Here is a 16,227-nt window from a genome sequence, read left to right as displayed (position 1 = left end):
GTGTTCACCATTTGGATGATGCAAAGAGCCATCCATTTGAAAAGAAAAATAGTTATGGGAGAAATATCTTGAAAAACGTATTTTTGTTTTCAAGCTTTTTTTCCAGATTTTTCTCATGTATATATTTGGCTATGCACCCAGTGTAAGCAACTGTGAAGGAGGCGTCATCATTTTGCTGTTTTATTGCTGTTGAAAATGATGATTTTTTTGTGAAGATCTTTATATCTGTAGAAAAATCAGCCAATAAATCTTGTTTTTGTCTCATTATTAGATTTTCTGGTCACTGACATGTACATTACAAGGTCTCACAATGTTGGTTGTAATAATTACAGTTATTTTGATTTTTATTGCCTTTATAAAGCCATGGTATGACTTTATCAAATATTTTAGATTTTGTTGATGAAGTAAGAGTTGGATGTTGACAGGTCCTCTATTGCTCTGAATGAAATATTGATTGTATTCAGGGGACACAGTTGCACTCACAGACTTGAATCTAAGCTGTCTGTGCTCAAGTTGTATTTTTGACAGTCATAACACAATATTGGAGCCCTCGAGGGCATTATCTATTTACGTTACTAGGAAAATCTCACTCCAATACGAGGTTAGTATAGCAGTCTGCATGTTGAATTTCGGAATCCATGTTTATCTCAGAACTTCTCACCACAGCAACTTGTAAGTTTAAGATTATATCAATGATATGGGACAACAGCTCTAGAGTGCATTGGATCTAGAAAAATATCAGACTTAGAGAAAATCGGTTCCATGGTTAACCCCGCTGGGTCGAAAGCGCCGGACAGTACAGTCACTTGGATTTTATGCTTATTGCAAATGTGAAAAGTCACAGATATTATTATCGGTTATCAGCGATGGAGAATCCATCAGAAATGGTTCCCACCCCCTCGTGGCGCTCGTCTCCGGAGTTCTGCAAGTTCAATGCTGCTGCCAGTGCTATCGAAGCTTGGGATATTGGGGTCTGGCTCGAGATAAAAACGGCGGATATTGATAACCAGTCGCCCAGCAATAACGGACGGGATCACCAGTTGCCAGCCGCCTATCGCTTGGAACAAGTATATATCGCCTGTTGAGTATGTTATAGTAGCAAAAAGAAACACCATGAAATTGCTTTAGGAGTGATTATTATCAGTTTTGGATTTCTTGCAATTTATGAGTACGTACATCAAGAAGAATACAAATGAATCCCTCGTAAGGATTCTGAGGGCACTCACGCCAGACCAGTTCTTATCAGGAACCTGGCGATAATGTTGAAATGATTTGAACATTGCTAGACCGAACAAGATGCAGTCAAAAACCATGAATGGAATCCTGAGCATGGCCGTAAGCTCATATTCGCAGGGTTCTAACTAAAGCACTCACAAAAAAATACTGAACCATTTAGGTGTACCACCTGTACAAACCCCTAAAGTCTCGTATAAAGCCGCCACAATGTCCGAAAGGTGTACTATACTCAGCAGGTTAATACTTTAGTTTTGAAAGAGATTAAAACATACAATTGTCATAGTATACGAGAAAGCTGGAGATCCCCAACTCAGAAATCACCAACATAGTGAACAGCGTAATGACGGGGACTGTAACCCATTTATCTGTTTGGATTTTAAGTCATACACTGAAGGATTTTGTATAGGAAAGTCTTCCTACTATAGTTATATAGAGCAAATAGTCGTAATTGAAGAATGGCTGTGTCAAATATATTCAGTTTACTGTAGCGGCATAGGATTCGTAAACAGAAACCTTCGACAGGAAACATCAATATGACGCCTGAAAATTCAGCCGTAAGCTTACAGTGTTCAGTTTTCACGTGGGTACGTGTGGGTATACATACCAATTATAGCGAACATCTCAATGGTAAAGCCTGCGAGCCATAGTGACACATTATTACTTGCTGCACGTAAACGTATTGATAAAACAACTCATGCTTACATCTGTCTTAAAACCATTAGAAAACAGGCTAATACAAAATGGCTCAAAGTCAAAAACTCACATAGGCGTTGAAAGTTCACTGGGAGGCACCAGACTCACTGAGCTCGAAGTTATTGTAAGCCAAATAGTAATAGACGTATCTGACAAAAACTCACATGAGGTGTAAGTGACGATAGAGCCAAACGTAGCATAGCGGCACTGATGATGCTCAGAAAATCACCAACCAGACCAAAGCAGTAAGGCTTACTATGAAGAAAAGTGCTTTTATAGCGGGTACCCGCTTCTCCGAGCGCCGTCCACGTACCCATATAAAATTTAACTAATACATTTCGTCCACTTAATCAGCAACACGACGTTCCGAATTGAAATTGCTCACCTCGTCGCTGATCGTCAGCACTGGAACAACCGAACAAGTCAGACCTCATTCCCTATAAAGGCTAGTATATATCACTTACGAAAATCATAGGTATAGAACGCTGTAGCAGCGACTAAAGGTTGCAAATTGAATCTCAGGATGGAAGGCAAAGAATGAAAATAAAGTGAAGTCTTACCAACACTGTAGCGAACCGTGACAGAATTCACTAGATATAGCTCTAGCTCCTTCATCTCTGTAGGAGGGATAAAGCCCGAGGTTACTGGCATCTTGACAAAGATAAAACCAGAAGGAACTAAATCTCCGAGTGGAAGCTCAGTCCCAGCACAAGAAAGGGGGTCTATATACTGGTCAGCACCGCACCTCAAAACACCATTGCCACGGCCTGTATGATATATCAGTACTATCAGTGCACGAAACAAATCATAGTTGAATGGACGAAGTCTACAATATCATGATATAACTAAACATTTGCATTTGTTGAGCTCGTGTAGTTTATACAACATAGCCTTGATTCATGTCGTTGAGCAGAGCCCAGGAAGTTCGACATGTTTGCACGGTTCATAAGTTGTATTAATATTGGTCTACCATGTCTGACCGCTACCATACTTGATCGAAACTTGATCAAATGGAGAGCGTTGACTCGCACCTCTAAAAATCTAGAACTGATACATACATCATTCTCGACCAGCAACTGCTTTGATCAATTACTCACACTTGCATACGTCCCTCGTTACATATAAACAGAACCTGACGACTGATGCGTCCTGGAAGCTTGAAGTGCCAGTGTTACCAACTTCAGGTTGAATGTTGAAGGGCAAAAACGACACTTGTTTTTAAAACAAAAATCAGTTTTACCATATATAGGCTTTTCGCAGCCTTTGGCACCTTTTCATGCATTTTCGTACTCTGACACATGGCCAGACCGGGTCAAATAAGGAATCCATCAGGCCTGAAAACGTGCAAAAGGCTGCTGCTAAAACCGATTTTTGCGACCGCATACCAGTGCGTGAAATTTCATCAAGTCCCATGTCATGTTTAGCAGTAAGTAGCTGCGAGTCTACGAGGTTAGTACAACAGTCTACGTGTTGAATTTTGGAACCCACATTTATCTTGGGATCACTTATCATCACAGCACACTGGTAAGCTTTGGATTATATCAATAACATAGACAACAGCTCTAGAGTACGTTGGGTCTACTAGTACAAAGTATCGGACTTCAAGAAAATCGGTTTCATAGTTGACTTCGCTGAGTCGAAAGCGCCGGACAGTAGGGACCGCCACTTGGATTCTATGATGCTTCTTGCACATGTGAAAAGTTACAGGCATTAATATCTATTATCAACGATAATAAATGGATACATCACGAATGGTCCCTATCCTGTAGTGGCGCTCGTCTCCGGAGATCCGCAAATTCAATGCTGCTAGTGCTATCGAAGCTGGAGACATTGGGGTCTGGTTCGAGATAAAATCGGCGAATATTGATAACCAGTCGCCCAGCAATGATGGGCGGGATCACCAGTTGCCAACTGCCTATTCCTAGGAACAAGTAGTTATCGCCTGTTGAGTATGCCGCAGTAGCAATAAGAAACACGACAAAATTGCTTTGGGAGTGATTAAAATCAGATTTTGATTTCTCGCAGTTTATGAGCACGTACATCAAGAAGAATACAAACGAATCCCTCGTCAGGATTCTGATCACACTCGCGCCGGGCCAGTTCTTATCAGGAACCTGGCGATAATGTTGATATGATTTGAACATTGCCAGAGCGAACAATATGCAGTCGAAGACCATGAGTGGAATGCTGAGCATATCCATTAGTCATACGGTATTAAGGTATTCGCAGGGCTCTAACTTGGGCACTCACAAAAAGGCACCAACCCACTTAGGTGTACGACCTGCACAAATTCCTAAAGTCTCGTCAAAAGACCCCACAATGTCAGAAAGGCTTACTACCCTCAATATGTCAAGACTTCAGTTTTTAGAAAGAGACTGAAACATACGATTGTCATAGTATACGAAAAAGCTGGCGATCCCCAACTCGGAACAAACCATTATAATGAATAATGTAACCATAGGTATTGTTATCCATTTGTCTATGTGAATTTTTTAAGATAGAAAAATTTGTATAGTAAAATCTTCGTACCATAGTTATATAGAGCAAAAAGTCGCAATTGGAGAATGGCTATGTCAAATATATTCAGTTTACTGTAGCAGCATGATATTTGTAAACATAAACCTTCAACAGGAAACATCAATATGATGCCTGAAAGTCTGCTGTCAGCCACACCAGCGTACAATGTGCAAATGAACACATACCAGTAAGAGTGTACATTTCGATTGTAAAGCCTGTGAGCCATAGTGACACAATGTTATTTATTGCATGTAAGCGCATTACCATTACCATACGATTCATTCTTACATCTGTCTTAAAATCATTAGATAATAAGTTAATATAATATAAAATGGCTCAAGCTTACATAGGCGTTGAAAGTAAACTAGCAGGAAGTAGATTCACTGCATTTGAAGTTATTAAAAGTGACGTAGACGTATCTGACAAAAACGTACAGGAGGCGAAAGTGACGATAGAGACAAACGTGACATGGCGGCTCTGACGATAATAAGAATATCACCAATCATACCAAAGTAGTGATCCTTACAATGAAGAAAAGTGCCTTTATGGCCACTATTCGTACCCGCCTCTCTGAACCCCGTTCACGTACCCATACAAAATTTACCTAACACATCCCGTTAACTTGATCAGCAGCACAGTGTTTCAGGAAATTAAAATTGCTCACCTCATCGCCGTATGTCAGCACTGGAACAACAAGTCAGACCTTACTTATTCTCTGAGTAACTGCATTATCACTCACGGAAATCATAGGTATAAAAGGCCGTGGCGGCGACTAGAGGTTGTAAACATGAGTCTCGGGATGCAAGGCAAAGAATGAAAATAAAGTGAATTCTCACCAATATTGTAACGAACTGTGGCATGATTCACTAGATATAACTCTAGCTCCTTCATCTCTGCAGGAGGGATGAAGCCCGAGGTTAATGACATCTTGACAAGATGGAAGATAATAGGAACTAAATCTCCCAGCTACTCAGTCTCGACACAACAAGGGGGTCTATATACTGCGCAGCATTGCAATAGCCCGTATGATATATAAGTATTATCAGTGCCCCAAAACAAATTATAACTGAATGGATGATATCTACAATATTCTGACATAATTAACTATGCGCAATGTTGCGCAATCGTCGAAGTCGTATGGTTTATACACCCACTGTCTATGTAGTATACATAGCCTTGACGTATCATGATTCGTTGAGCAGAGCCTTTGGTATTGTTGTGCAGGGCGCAAGTTATTTTGGTAGATTTTATCATAGCCTTCTGGTCATATGAACACTCTTGACCACTATAAATCTAGAACTGATACTTCTTTCTCGTCAGACATCTTAGAACCGACCAGAAGTCGCTTTGATTATCTACTCACACAGGCAAAACAGGTTCTTTTGGATAGCATCCATTGGCCGCAGTGCTACATATAAACCCCATCTGAAGACTGATACGGTCTCAGGTGGAATATAATGGAACGACTCTTCTTTCGTGATAGGAGACTAGCTGGAAGTGTTCACAACCGGGCTGACCCGAAGTGAGGATGTATACTTGTTGCGGGTGGCGCAGCGTGGTACCCTTTCATTTAGATTCGTCCGTCCTCAATGGCCAAGATATCGGTGCTGATCGTCAATCCAAACACTACGGAATATATGACAAATCAGCTTAAGCCTATTGTGTCTAGCCTCGAGTATTCCGACGTAAGCACACCAGGTGGTCATCTAGTATCTTGCTGATTATGAGTAGGTAATGTAGACAGCCTTCACATTCTTCACAAGTCCGTCAGGACCTCCGAGTATAAATGATAATGAGACAGCACTCAAGAGCGCCGAACACAGTCTCCCTCATCTCAAGAGGCTGATCGATACACACGATGGGTTCCTGGTCGCATGCTACAGCGTCCATCCTCTTGTGAAGTTACTGAAAGAGCGCACGCGTAAACCGGTCGTTGGTATATTCGAGGCAAGCATCACAACATGCTTGCAGCTTATAGGATCGAATGGAACATTCGGTATTGTTTCTACAGGGTACATATGGGAGAAACTACTGAGGGAAGGAGTTTATGATATGCTTGGCGTACCGAGGGATGACACAGCAGCACGTTGCAGTCGTTTTGCAGGTGTCCAAACTACTGGTTTGGATGCTATAGAACTTCACGAAACTCCTGCTGAAAAAGTTCAACTACGCATCGCAGATGCTACGAAGCGGCTCATACGTTCCAACAACCAACTTGAGGCAATTTGTCTCGGGTGCGCTGCTATGGCTGGGCTGCAGGATATGATCCGTCAGGCTTGTATCGACGAACTTGGTGGAATTGAAGGATCAAATATCATGATTATCGATGGCGTGAAAGCAGGAGTGGGTATACTGGTGGGACTTGTAAAAGGCCAATTCGCGTGAAAGTAACTGATGATCGGGGAATCGGGGAACGGAAGAGTTACATGATGGAACCTTGGCTGTACCACCATTGGTAATGCTTCATGGAATCAAAATCCACTCTGTTACCAATCCCGGTGGTTTATCTCGGTTTTACTATCCTCGTACCAAGCACACCATATTTTCTGACAATAATATGTGCTGAAATGAAGGTCATGTGACTTGAAATGACGAATAAGATTACAAAGATGTGCAAGTGAAGGGAGGAATCGATATAAGGTCATCACTGTGAGGGACCTTTAAGTTATTATAAATACCAAACTCGATAATCTGCAATCCTGGCGTCTCGTGTTCTTTCTTCTTTATCGATAGCGAAATTCGCATCATACCAAACGACGAGCTCATCACCGTCCGTCAGGCTTTTTCAAGTGCGTTGTTTCCATGTCGTGTCTTGCATTTGTCTGGTGCATAGTATGAACTAGGGTTGTCTATAGATAACTAGAGCTTTTTCGAAATCTAGTATTACAAATATGGCCCCAATAGATAAACCCACGCACGAAAAGTACGACTACATCTGCATTGGCGGAGGAAGTGGAGGCGTGGCTTCGTCGGCGAGTTCCACCTGACCTTATTTCTGCGCTTCGCTGACTCTTAGCCGTATAGCGACGAGCAGCGTCTTATGGTAAGAAAGTCGCGCTTATCGAGGTATCTCCTCACCTCGGAGGCACATGTGTCAACGTCGGTGCGTATCATGTATTCATGTCAAGTCTCGAATAACTGATATGGTGTATTAGGATGTGTTCCAAAGAAGGTGCGGCAAATTATTCTTGTGATTCTACCAGGTACTTAATACCTCGCTTTATAGATCATGTGGCATGCCGCCGATCTCGCCGACAAAATGCGCCATGCTAGTGCAGGTTACCATTTCCAGGGCGTCCCAGAGCCCAGCTTCTCCTGGTCCACATTCAAACCCCAGCGCGACGCCTATATTCGCCGCCTGAACAAGATATACGAGAACAATCTTGAAAAAGAGAAAGTTGAATACCACGCTGGATTTGCACGACTCGTTTCGACTAACACGGTTGAAGTAACACGGCCAGATGGCGAGAAATATACACTCAGTGCTGACAACATATGTATTGCCACTGGTGGTCGCCCTACTATACCCACTGAGGAACAAATCCCCGGTGCTGCACTTGGGATTGATTCCGATGGATTCTTCGACCTTGAGGATCAGCCTAAACGCGTCGCAGTTGTCGGTGCAGGATACATCGCGGTAGAGCTTGCGGGTGTCTTACACACGCTTGGTTCGGAGACACATTTGATCATTCGCCGCGATAAAGTTCTGCGCACTTTCGACCCGATTTTACAGGATACTTTGACGCCATGGATGGAACACACAGGCGTTAAACTGCACAAGAACAGCAAGGTTATCAAGGTTGAAGGCGAAAAAGGAAAGACGCTCACTGTACACAAGGACAATGGCGAGAAAATAGAAGTAGACTGCGTCCTTTGGGCAATTGGGCGTCATGCGAACACCGAGAACTTGGGACTTGAGGAACTCCAGATTCAACTGGACAAAAAGGGTGATGTTGTCGTGGATGAGTTCCAGAACTCCAATGTCAAGGGTATCACGGCGATCGGCGACGTGCAAGGAAAGGCATTGCTGACGCCTGTGGCCATCGCGGCTGGGAGAAGGCTATCAAATAGGCTGTTTGGACCCGAGAAATTTAAGAATGATAAACTATCCTACGAAGATATTCCAACTGTGGTATTCTCGTAAGTTGTCAATCGCCAATCATATGTGCGAGTGCCTGGCTGACTGATCATTAGACACCCTACCATCGGTACCGTTGGTCTCACTGAACCTGAGGCACGCGAGAAGTATGGCGATGCAGTTAAAGTTTGTGAGTCTTGTTTTCTCCATTTTATTGTCAGGCTCTCATTTCCATATCCAGACAAATCATCGTTCCGCGGTCTCTATTTCTCTATGGTTGACGAAGACCACAAAGAACCTACGGTGTATAAATTAATTGTAGTTGGCGAAGAAGAGAAGGTTGTAGGTGTACATATCATCGGACAAGGAAGCGACGAGGTTTTACAAGGCTTCGCTGTCGCTGTGAAGATGGGCGGTAAGGAAACATCATAAAGACGTCTGAGAGCACGGCTGACGGGGTGTTTGGTCATTGTAGCTCGCAAAGCCGACTTGGATGATACCGTAGCCATTCATCCTACTTCCGCTGAAGGTGTGTCTCTTCCTTTTATCTGCGTTCTTTGCTGACGTCTTCTGTTGCAGAACTTGTCACACTTCGTTGAATAACGCTATTGCGTCGGATAGAAGGTAGATCGCAATACATCAGCCTGTCTGTTCCTGTTGTATCGTACAATGCTTATAGTTAAAACATTCGCCTGGCCTCCGGAGTAAACATTTTTGTGTAACAGTACATTAATGGTTTCGTACATTTTGAGTTGCGCTGAGAAGTAGACTGGTCTTTATGATACAAGAAGGGCTACGACTACATTGCGATAGATAGAGATAGAGAGGTGTTGTATACATAGGGAGTGGTACAAGGTCATCTGCGCCACCAGTCTTCACATCCAGTGTACCCATAACTTGAAGTAGATAGCCAAAATCCACGCCGACAGTCGCAACGCCAGAGGCTCTGACCAAAGTATACCTCGCAAAGACGAGTATACTTCTGTGAGAGCGTGTTTATGATCTCTTGTTCTTTCGCCTTTTCGTCACATGCAGAAGTTAGTTCATTAGAAAGAGAGGGTGTTGTTTCAGTGAACCGTATTCGCAACACTTCGAGATTCGGTGGAAGTAAAATTTTGCCAGTGGTAAGATAGCTCACAATGTTCTGCAAGAAAAGTAATGAGTTTCCCATTGGAACCAGAGGATGAAATAACAGACCTCGAGAGTAAGGCAGTCTGGTACAGGAACACTGGATTCATCAAGTTCGCTTTCTGGGGACACCAAGATATTATCATCACCGGTTTGAAAATCACAGTATCCCAGGGCGACGTCCAGACACTTCAACTCAGGAAGGCTAGCACGGATGGCATAAAAAGGCTCGATACCTGGTGTTAGCCCATATATCCGCAAGTCCTGCAGTGGTGCGGAAGAACTGGAAAGCTGGGACAATGACGATGTAGTTTCAGCGGTGGGAATACTAGAGTACACGACGCCGGTACGAGTGTCAATGAGTGGACGAAGTTTTACACTTGTAACGGGACGCCCATTGATGAACAAACCCGCTAGATTAGGCGGCCCTTCGTACGACGCAAGCAAGGGAATGACTTGAGAGGGTAGAGCATTGGAGTGTGGAGGGATGATAACAGATCTACAATTCGTTCGCACCGAGATACTGAGGAGGTAAGGCGTTGCACGAAGTACTGTGAAAAATAATGCACAGAATTCCATTTCCAGGAATATGGAGAGATGTGTGAGCTGATGGAATGTTCCAAGAGATGTTAGGGAAGATAAGATAGCTTCGGTACAATGACCCACACCGTCATCGTCCAGGGTAAGAGTCGTCAAGCGAGCAGGAGTTACAATTGTTAACGTTGGAGTCCAAGACCGAGAAAAGAATGATTTTGTGGCAGTGACACTGAGAACTTTCATAGACAATGAGTGACTTGTGCTACAAGTGAAAACGCAGTCGTCAAAATGGAGAGTGTCGAGTTTAGGTAGAGACACCAGTGAATCCAACAAGTCATCGTAAATATTCGACCATGAGATTTTGACGCGGTGAAGGTTGGGACAGAACGGAACCATGGAAGTGAGTGCTATCAAAACGCTATCGGCATCCTCCATGATCTCTGTCATGGCGTGGTCAAAGTAACCACTGTCTGATATATTGATATGATCCACCAGTCCTGTGAATTGGAATTCCTCCACCATGCCTCGTAACTCACGGGCGCAGGGATCTTGTTTGAAGGTACGAAACCGAGTCACGGAACGTTGGAGTCTAATAAGCTCTGATTGTAGTGATTTCTCTGTCACGTTAGAAAGATCTGGACCGATGTAACGAAGTGTGCGAAAGAGAGGCTTCCGACACAGTTGACGGAAGAGTCGGCATACTGAGACTAACCGGCGAAGGTCGTCTCTGTCGGAATGGCTCCAGCACTCATGCCAGATCTCTATAGGTAACCTGGAGATTCTGTAGGAGTTTGTAAAGAGAAGGTTTTCGTTTGGAAATTGTAGAGACATGGTTATGTTTACGCTTAATGCAAGAGACGATTTGAGTTTTAACACCTATGATATTATTACCTGCGTCTTCAACAGGGCCGAGAATTATATGCAATCAACGCACCAGTTATTCTTGAGAACTTGATACCGTCAATTATAATGCCAAGTTAAGGAGGACTCAGAGAAGTCCGAGCACACCATATCAAGAAGAGCGCTCGGAGCGCCTTCAGTAACTGGGCAGCTATTCACGGGTCGGGCTTCAACAAGGGCTGGATTCGCAAGGAGGAGTATTTACCAGACAGGAGTAGTGTAAGAGTGTCAGTGCAAGAAAAGGGTGCGGAGAAACTAGGGCTGGAGACAACTCACGTGGGATGATATTGTATTATTGCTTTCACGTGACCGGGACCCATCCTTCACCTCTACATCCACCGTGACTCTCCCCCTCTCAACAACAACAACACCATTATCCATAGCGTGCCATTCATCGATCATGCCTGTTACTCAAAATGCAAAATGTGCTGAGGCTCATGTCGGAACTTTCAATGACATCGCAGGAAATCAGCGCAATATGCACAATACAAAGATCGCGATCAACCAGTCTGACCATTCAGATAAGGAAATCCTCGCGAAGTTGGATCCCGTTAATTACAATCGTCACTACCTACAGCCATGTATGGAAGATACCCGACAGGATATCCGCAAGAGAATTGACGACTGGCTTGACGATCCCATCGCAGCGAAGAACATCCGTGGATCAAGGGCAGTCCTGGCGCTGGAAAGTCCGCCATCGCTTCCAGCTTACAATCTCGGTTGATGAAAAAGCATCCCCTTGGTGGATTTTTCTCTTTTCGCCGAGGTGATGCAGCTCTCAGCAACCCCGCTGCTCTGTGGCGCACTATTGCGCACCAACTTGCCAGATCTGATCCCAAGTTTGCATCTACTATCATCAAAACTCTCAACGTGAATTTGGTTGATCCACAAAGGCCAAACATTGAAGATCATTTTGATTCTCTTATTGTGGAACCCTTGAAGGCCTGCTTTAACGAGCAACTGCAGGATAGGAGGTAGGGCTTTGAAATAACACCGGAGATCGGGAACTTTACTTTTACTTTCATTTTCTTTAGGTATCCGGTTATCGTAGTGGATGCCTCGGATGAGTGCCATGATTTCTCTCAGGAGTCTCAACGAACGGCTTTATTGGACACTCTCGCACAGTGGCCTGGTGCGCTGCCCCCAGCGTTCAAATTAATCATCGCTAGCCGAGTTGAGCGCATCCCTTTCGATTTTCGTGAAGTCTGCCAAGATATCGTCTTACCAATCAGAGATCAAGTAACATCTACGACTACAGATGATATTAACACCTTTTTTCACAATCGTTTCGCCGAAATAAAGAAGAGGTTTTCTTCGCTACGAAATACTGATTGGCCAGGATCTCAGGTTATTCAGCAACTCACAGGTCGTGCGGCGGGCCTCTTTATCTGGGCAGAGACTGCAATGCGTTTCATTGGTCGAGGTGATCCACAACATCAGTTGTCATTAATCCTCTCTGGGGAATATTTAGATGACCAGTATGTGAGCTAGCAGTCTAAGATATAGTGAGATATAGTTCTGACTGCCTCAAAGAGTTGTATTAAGTACCTAAGATATAGTGAGATATCTACAGAAGGATCAGTATTGTAGGTGATGCAGGAACATAATAACTATACTCACAGTTCTGACTGCCTCAGAGAGCTAAGGTAGTCAGAGCTGTGATGCGACGAATGTAGCAAAGCTGTGGCTGTGGTAATAGTAATCATGAAGTCGGAGATACTGTAATCTAATACTAGGTATGATTGTTGTAGTTCTAACACTCCGCTTTAATCATCACATAGTCCAATCATATCAACCAATTTATCATGTTTAATCTTTGGAAGACATTTGGTAAAAATATCTGCATTCATATCATTGGTGGGACAGTAGGAAAGTGTGATCCGATTGTTTTCGACTGCCTCGCGAATGAAGTGATACCGGATGTCTATATGTTTCATTCTGGGGTGGAACATGTTGTTCTTGGATAACACTATAGCTCCTTGGTTGTCACAATATAGTGTGGTGGGTCCATTTACAGGTGACCTTAATTCACTGACAAGGTTCTGGAGCCAGAATATTTCCTTGATGGCATGGGTAGTGGCTATGTACTCAGATTCTGTGCTTGAAAGGGCTATAATAGGTTGTTTCTTTGCACCCCAGATAATGGGTAAGCCAGCATAGAATGAGACGTGTCCGGATATGGAGTGTTGGTGACTCTGAGATGCATGGTCAGCATCTGTGTATGATAGGATAGTGTTGCCATCTGGATTTGATATCAAACGGAGTCTTGAGTGCCCTTCAGGTAGCGTATAATCCTTTTGACTGTGTCCCAGTGGCATTTACCAGGATTGCTACCATGTTTGTAGCAAACACTATGTTGGGGCGAGATCCAAGTGCTATCCAGGTGAGGCATCCTACAGCCTCTTGGTATGGAATGTTGCTCATTTTGTCATATTTTTTAGGTGTAGCTGGTGATTGTTCGGTGCTGATAGTCAGGCCAGGTTCCAACAGAGTGGGTGCTGGCTTTGCGTCTTTTAGTCCGAAGTGTTCGACCATTGTATCTATATACACTTTCTGGGATATGGCTATGGTTTGAGCCTCTCGGTCATACTTTATGGTGAATCCAAGCAGCCAACTGATTTCTCCAAGGTCAGAGACTTCATAGTAATTTGTTAGTTGATGCTTGAAGTTGTTGATAGCTTGTAGCGTGCCCGATGTAATTACAATATCGTCAGTAGATATGGATAATACAACAGATTTGTTTGGTATGTGGTAGTAAAAGATTGCACGGTCAATTGCTGATCTTGTGAAGCCCATATCTGTAACAACCAAGAGTTAGTTACTCTGGTGCACAACTCAGACAAGCTATAAAGGTAGTGATGAGGGAGTGGTTACCCCTTAGGTGGGACCAAGTTAGTTGTGGGTATACAACAGGAGGACTTGCTGAGGAGTCTCCTTGATCTATTAGGGTATATATACTACTACAGACTATTTGTACATATGTACTATATAGTTGATGAAGTGATGAAGGCAGTGGCTGATGATGTCATAGGGTGTAGCCCATTGTGTATTGTAACATCCCCCTCCTAAGGCTCAACTTTCAAGTACCAGAGGTAGTAGTTAAATTCTTGGGCATTGGTTGAAAAGGGGAATTGAAAATATTTGAATCCATACCTCTGAGCTTTCTAGGAGCTGAAGGATTTTAGAATAGAAGTTGCAAACAGCATTGTGAAAATTGTCCAGATGTGTTTCTGGTTCCCACATCCTGTCCTTGTCTCCATAGCCCTTCTATAGGACCAGGAGCTCTAATTTTCCATGCTTCAAGTGTGCATCTACCATCTGTTCAACTTTGAACTCTTCTTCTCCTCCCTAGGTGACTACTACTAGTCCAGGCTGGGCTGGTCTACACACTGTCCTGGCAGCGGCCCTTTGTGTTATGATAACACATTTTTGGACCTTTAATTTTCATTCTCCTCTTTAACCTTTTACTGTAGTTTTCTCACATTATGCCATGCGGCACTTTCCCTTTTGTTCAAACTCCTCTTTCTCACGCTGCGCTGCCTTACTTCTTATTTTAGCTACAAGTCTCTCATGCAGTGGAGCTGGTCACACGGGCTAGACCCCATGACATCATCAGTCACTGCCTCTATCAAACTGTACAGTACACATGTACAAACAAAACCTGTAGTAGTATATATAGACCAATAGATCAAGGAGACTCCTCAGCGAGTCCTCCTGTTGTATCCTCACAACTAACTTGTTGAAGCCTAAAGGGTAACCACTTCCTCATCATTTACCTCTATAGTTGGTTCTAGTTGTGCGCCAGAGTAACAAACTCTTGGTTGTTACACTTTGTAGGGTTTCAAACAGCTTATATTGACCGTGGGTACTACCCTCATTTGTTTTGGGAGTTTTAGCTCCACTGCACTAGGTTAATCTGGCAAGGGCCAATCTACTTTTCAGTTAGTTTTCTAGACTGCCAATCTTTTAATTTTAAGTGGTCAGTATCTCCCCAGACCAGGTTGCCAACCTTGTAATCAGGGGCTTTAGAGCATCTACACTTTGCCCTATCTTTCATCTGCTCTGCAGTTTTGAATAGTGCCTTGCATGTTTCATCTAAAACAGATTTCATTTCTTTGGCCATATTCCCAGCAGCCTTATTTTTGTTTTTGCCAGGTTCTACATCCATTCTTGGGCAGGTACATCCTCATGACCTCAAATGGTGCCTTCCCTGTAGCCAACAACTGTTTAATATTGTAGGAGAACTGGGCTATGTTTAGCCACTTGGCTCAATCTGTCTGCCTATTATTAATAAATATTTGGAGGTATTGCTTCAACTCCTAGTTGAGTCTCTCTGTTTGTCCATCTGTTTGCAGATCAAACACCATTGATAATCTAGGTTTGATGCCCAGCATCTGGCATAATTCTCTACCAGTGGCTGTGATAGTTTTATTGGTGGGAATGAATGAATACCACTTCTTTGGAGAAGCAATCCACAACCACTATTACTAAATTATACCCATTTGATTTGGGCAGATCTGTTGTAAAATCAACCAATATATCCTGCCAAGGACCAGCTGGTATTGGGCTCAGCATAAGTTAACTGGCCAGTGGTTGATGAGAGTTCTTTGCCATGGCACAGCAAAGACAACATTATACATATTCTTGTATGCCTTTGACCATGCCAGGCCACATGTAATTCTGGGAGATCAACACCATTATTCATTACCACCCAAGGTGCTCAGCCACTGGTGTGTCATAATATCTATCTATTGCCTTGATCCTTATGGACTCAGGCACATAGATCTTGTCTTCCCATAAATAATGCTCATTGCTGTCAAAATGCGCTTTCTCTTCTGATGAGATGTCTTTTTTTAAACTTCTAGAAGGTCATAATCCTGCCCAGTTCAAATATTGGCAACCCTAGATTGATTTATCAAGGGTAATACTTTTGTTGTCATCTCTGATACTATTAGCATGATCACCCTAGTATTTGCCTTACCAGGGCCACACTCTTGGGGAGACACTGGTACAGTGGTAGTATCATAAATATTACAGTCACATTTCTGGATACAAGTACATACTACTGATAACCAGTTTAAAAATCTATTCACAAAATGGGGGCAATGGGTGTTCATAAGGAGTAACTTACAATGTAG

General features: G+C 43.2%; 7 protein-coding genes across 7 annotated transcripts; 4 read left to right on the top strand and 3 right to left on the bottom strand.

Moving 5' to 3' along the window:
• Positions 1-706: 706 nt before the first annotated feature.
• SERLADRAFT_397127 (uncharacterized protein) lies at positions 707-1,219 on the top strand (the record flags this gene model as incomplete). The annotated part of the gene is made up of 2 exons (XM_007321498.1): positions 707-1,122; positions 1,177-1,219. The coding sequence occupies one exon, from the start codon at positions 867-869 to the stop codon at positions 1,083-1,085; it is 219 nt and encodes a 72-aa protein (XP_007321560.1).
• Positions 1,220-3,635: 2,416 nt separating this feature from the next.
• Positions 3,636-5,404, bottom strand: SERLADRAFT_417219 (uncharacterized protein; the record flags this gene model as incomplete). The annotated part of the gene is made up of 14 exons (XM_007321497.1): positions 3,636-3,915; positions 3,970-4,116; positions 4,180-4,264; positions 4,316-4,408; positions 4,459-4,497; positions 4,552-4,578; positions 4,632-4,661; positions 4,711-4,736; positions 4,793-4,829; positions 4,881-4,923; positions 4,973-5,050; positions 5,111-5,130; positions 5,186-5,218; positions 5,283-5,404. 14 exons carry the CDS (start codon positions 5,371-5,373, stop codon positions 3,675-3,677), a joined length of 990 nt encoding a protein of 329 aa, XP_007321559.1.
• Positions 5,405-5,799: 395 nt separating this feature from the next.
• On the top strand, positions 5,800-7,021 carry SERLADRAFT_357555 (uncharacterized protein; the record flags this gene model as incomplete). Its single annotated transcript, XM_007321496.1, has 2 exons — positions 5,800-6,131; positions 6,187-7,021. The coding sequence occupies 2 exons, from the start codon at positions 6,036-6,038 to the stop codon at positions 6,829-6,831; spliced, it is 741 nt and encodes a 246-aa protein (XP_007321558.1).
• Positions 7,022-7,092: 71 nt separating this feature from the next.
• SERLADRAFT_474622 (uncharacterized protein) lies at positions 7,093-9,218 on the top strand (the record flags this gene model as incomplete). The annotated part of the gene is made up of 9 exons (XM_007321495.1): positions 7,093-7,235; positions 7,302-7,418; positions 7,471-7,549; positions 7,602-7,618; positions 7,673-8,586; positions 8,641-8,714; positions 8,766-8,939; positions 9,000-9,053; positions 9,105-9,218. 8 exons carry the CDS (start codon positions 7,338-7,340, stop codon positions 9,125-9,127), a joined length of 1,416 nt encoding a protein of 471 aa, XP_007321557.1.
• Positions 9,219-9,638: 420 nt separating this feature from the next.
• On the bottom strand, positions 9,639-10,269 carry SERLADRAFT_397119 (uncharacterized protein; the record flags this gene model as incomplete). The annotated part of the gene is made up of 2 exons (XM_007321494.1): positions 9,639-9,668; positions 9,722-10,269. Coding segments are annotated over 2 exons (520 nt in total), but the record flags the coding sequence as incomplete, so codon positions are not given.
• A 1,220-nt stretch (positions 10,270-11,489) lies between these two features.
• Positions 11,490-12,580, top strand: SERLADRAFT_441002 (uncharacterized protein; the record flags this gene model as incomplete). Its single annotated transcript, XM_007321493.1, has 3 exons — positions 11,490-11,808; positions 11,865-12,063; positions 12,124-12,580. The coding sequence occupies 3 exons, from the start codon at positions 11,490-11,492 to the stop codon at positions 12,578-12,580; spliced, it is 975 nt and encodes a 324-aa protein (XP_007321555.1).
• A 2,937-nt stretch (positions 12,581-15,517) lies between these two features.
• On the bottom strand, positions 15,518-15,667 carry SERLADRAFT_351031 (uncharacterized protein; the record flags this gene model as incomplete). Its single annotated transcript, XM_007321492.1, has 1 exon — positions 15,518-15,667. A coding segment is annotated over one exon (150 nt), but the record flags the coding sequence as incomplete, so codon positions are not given.
• Between the last annotated feature and the right edge of the window lie 560 nt (positions 15,668-16,227).

Source organism: Serpula lacrymans (assembly GCF_000218685.1).
Source record: "Serpula lacrymans var. lacrymans S7.9 unplaced genomic scaffold SERLAscaffold_11, whole genome shotgun sequence".
Classification (NCBI taxonomy): Eukaryota; Fungi; Basidiomycota; class Agaricomycetes; order Boletales; family Serpulaceae; genus Serpula; species Serpula lacrymans.
The sequence above is the reverse complement of the archived record's forward strand: the minus strand, read 5'-3'. Positions and strand labels throughout refer to the sequence as shown.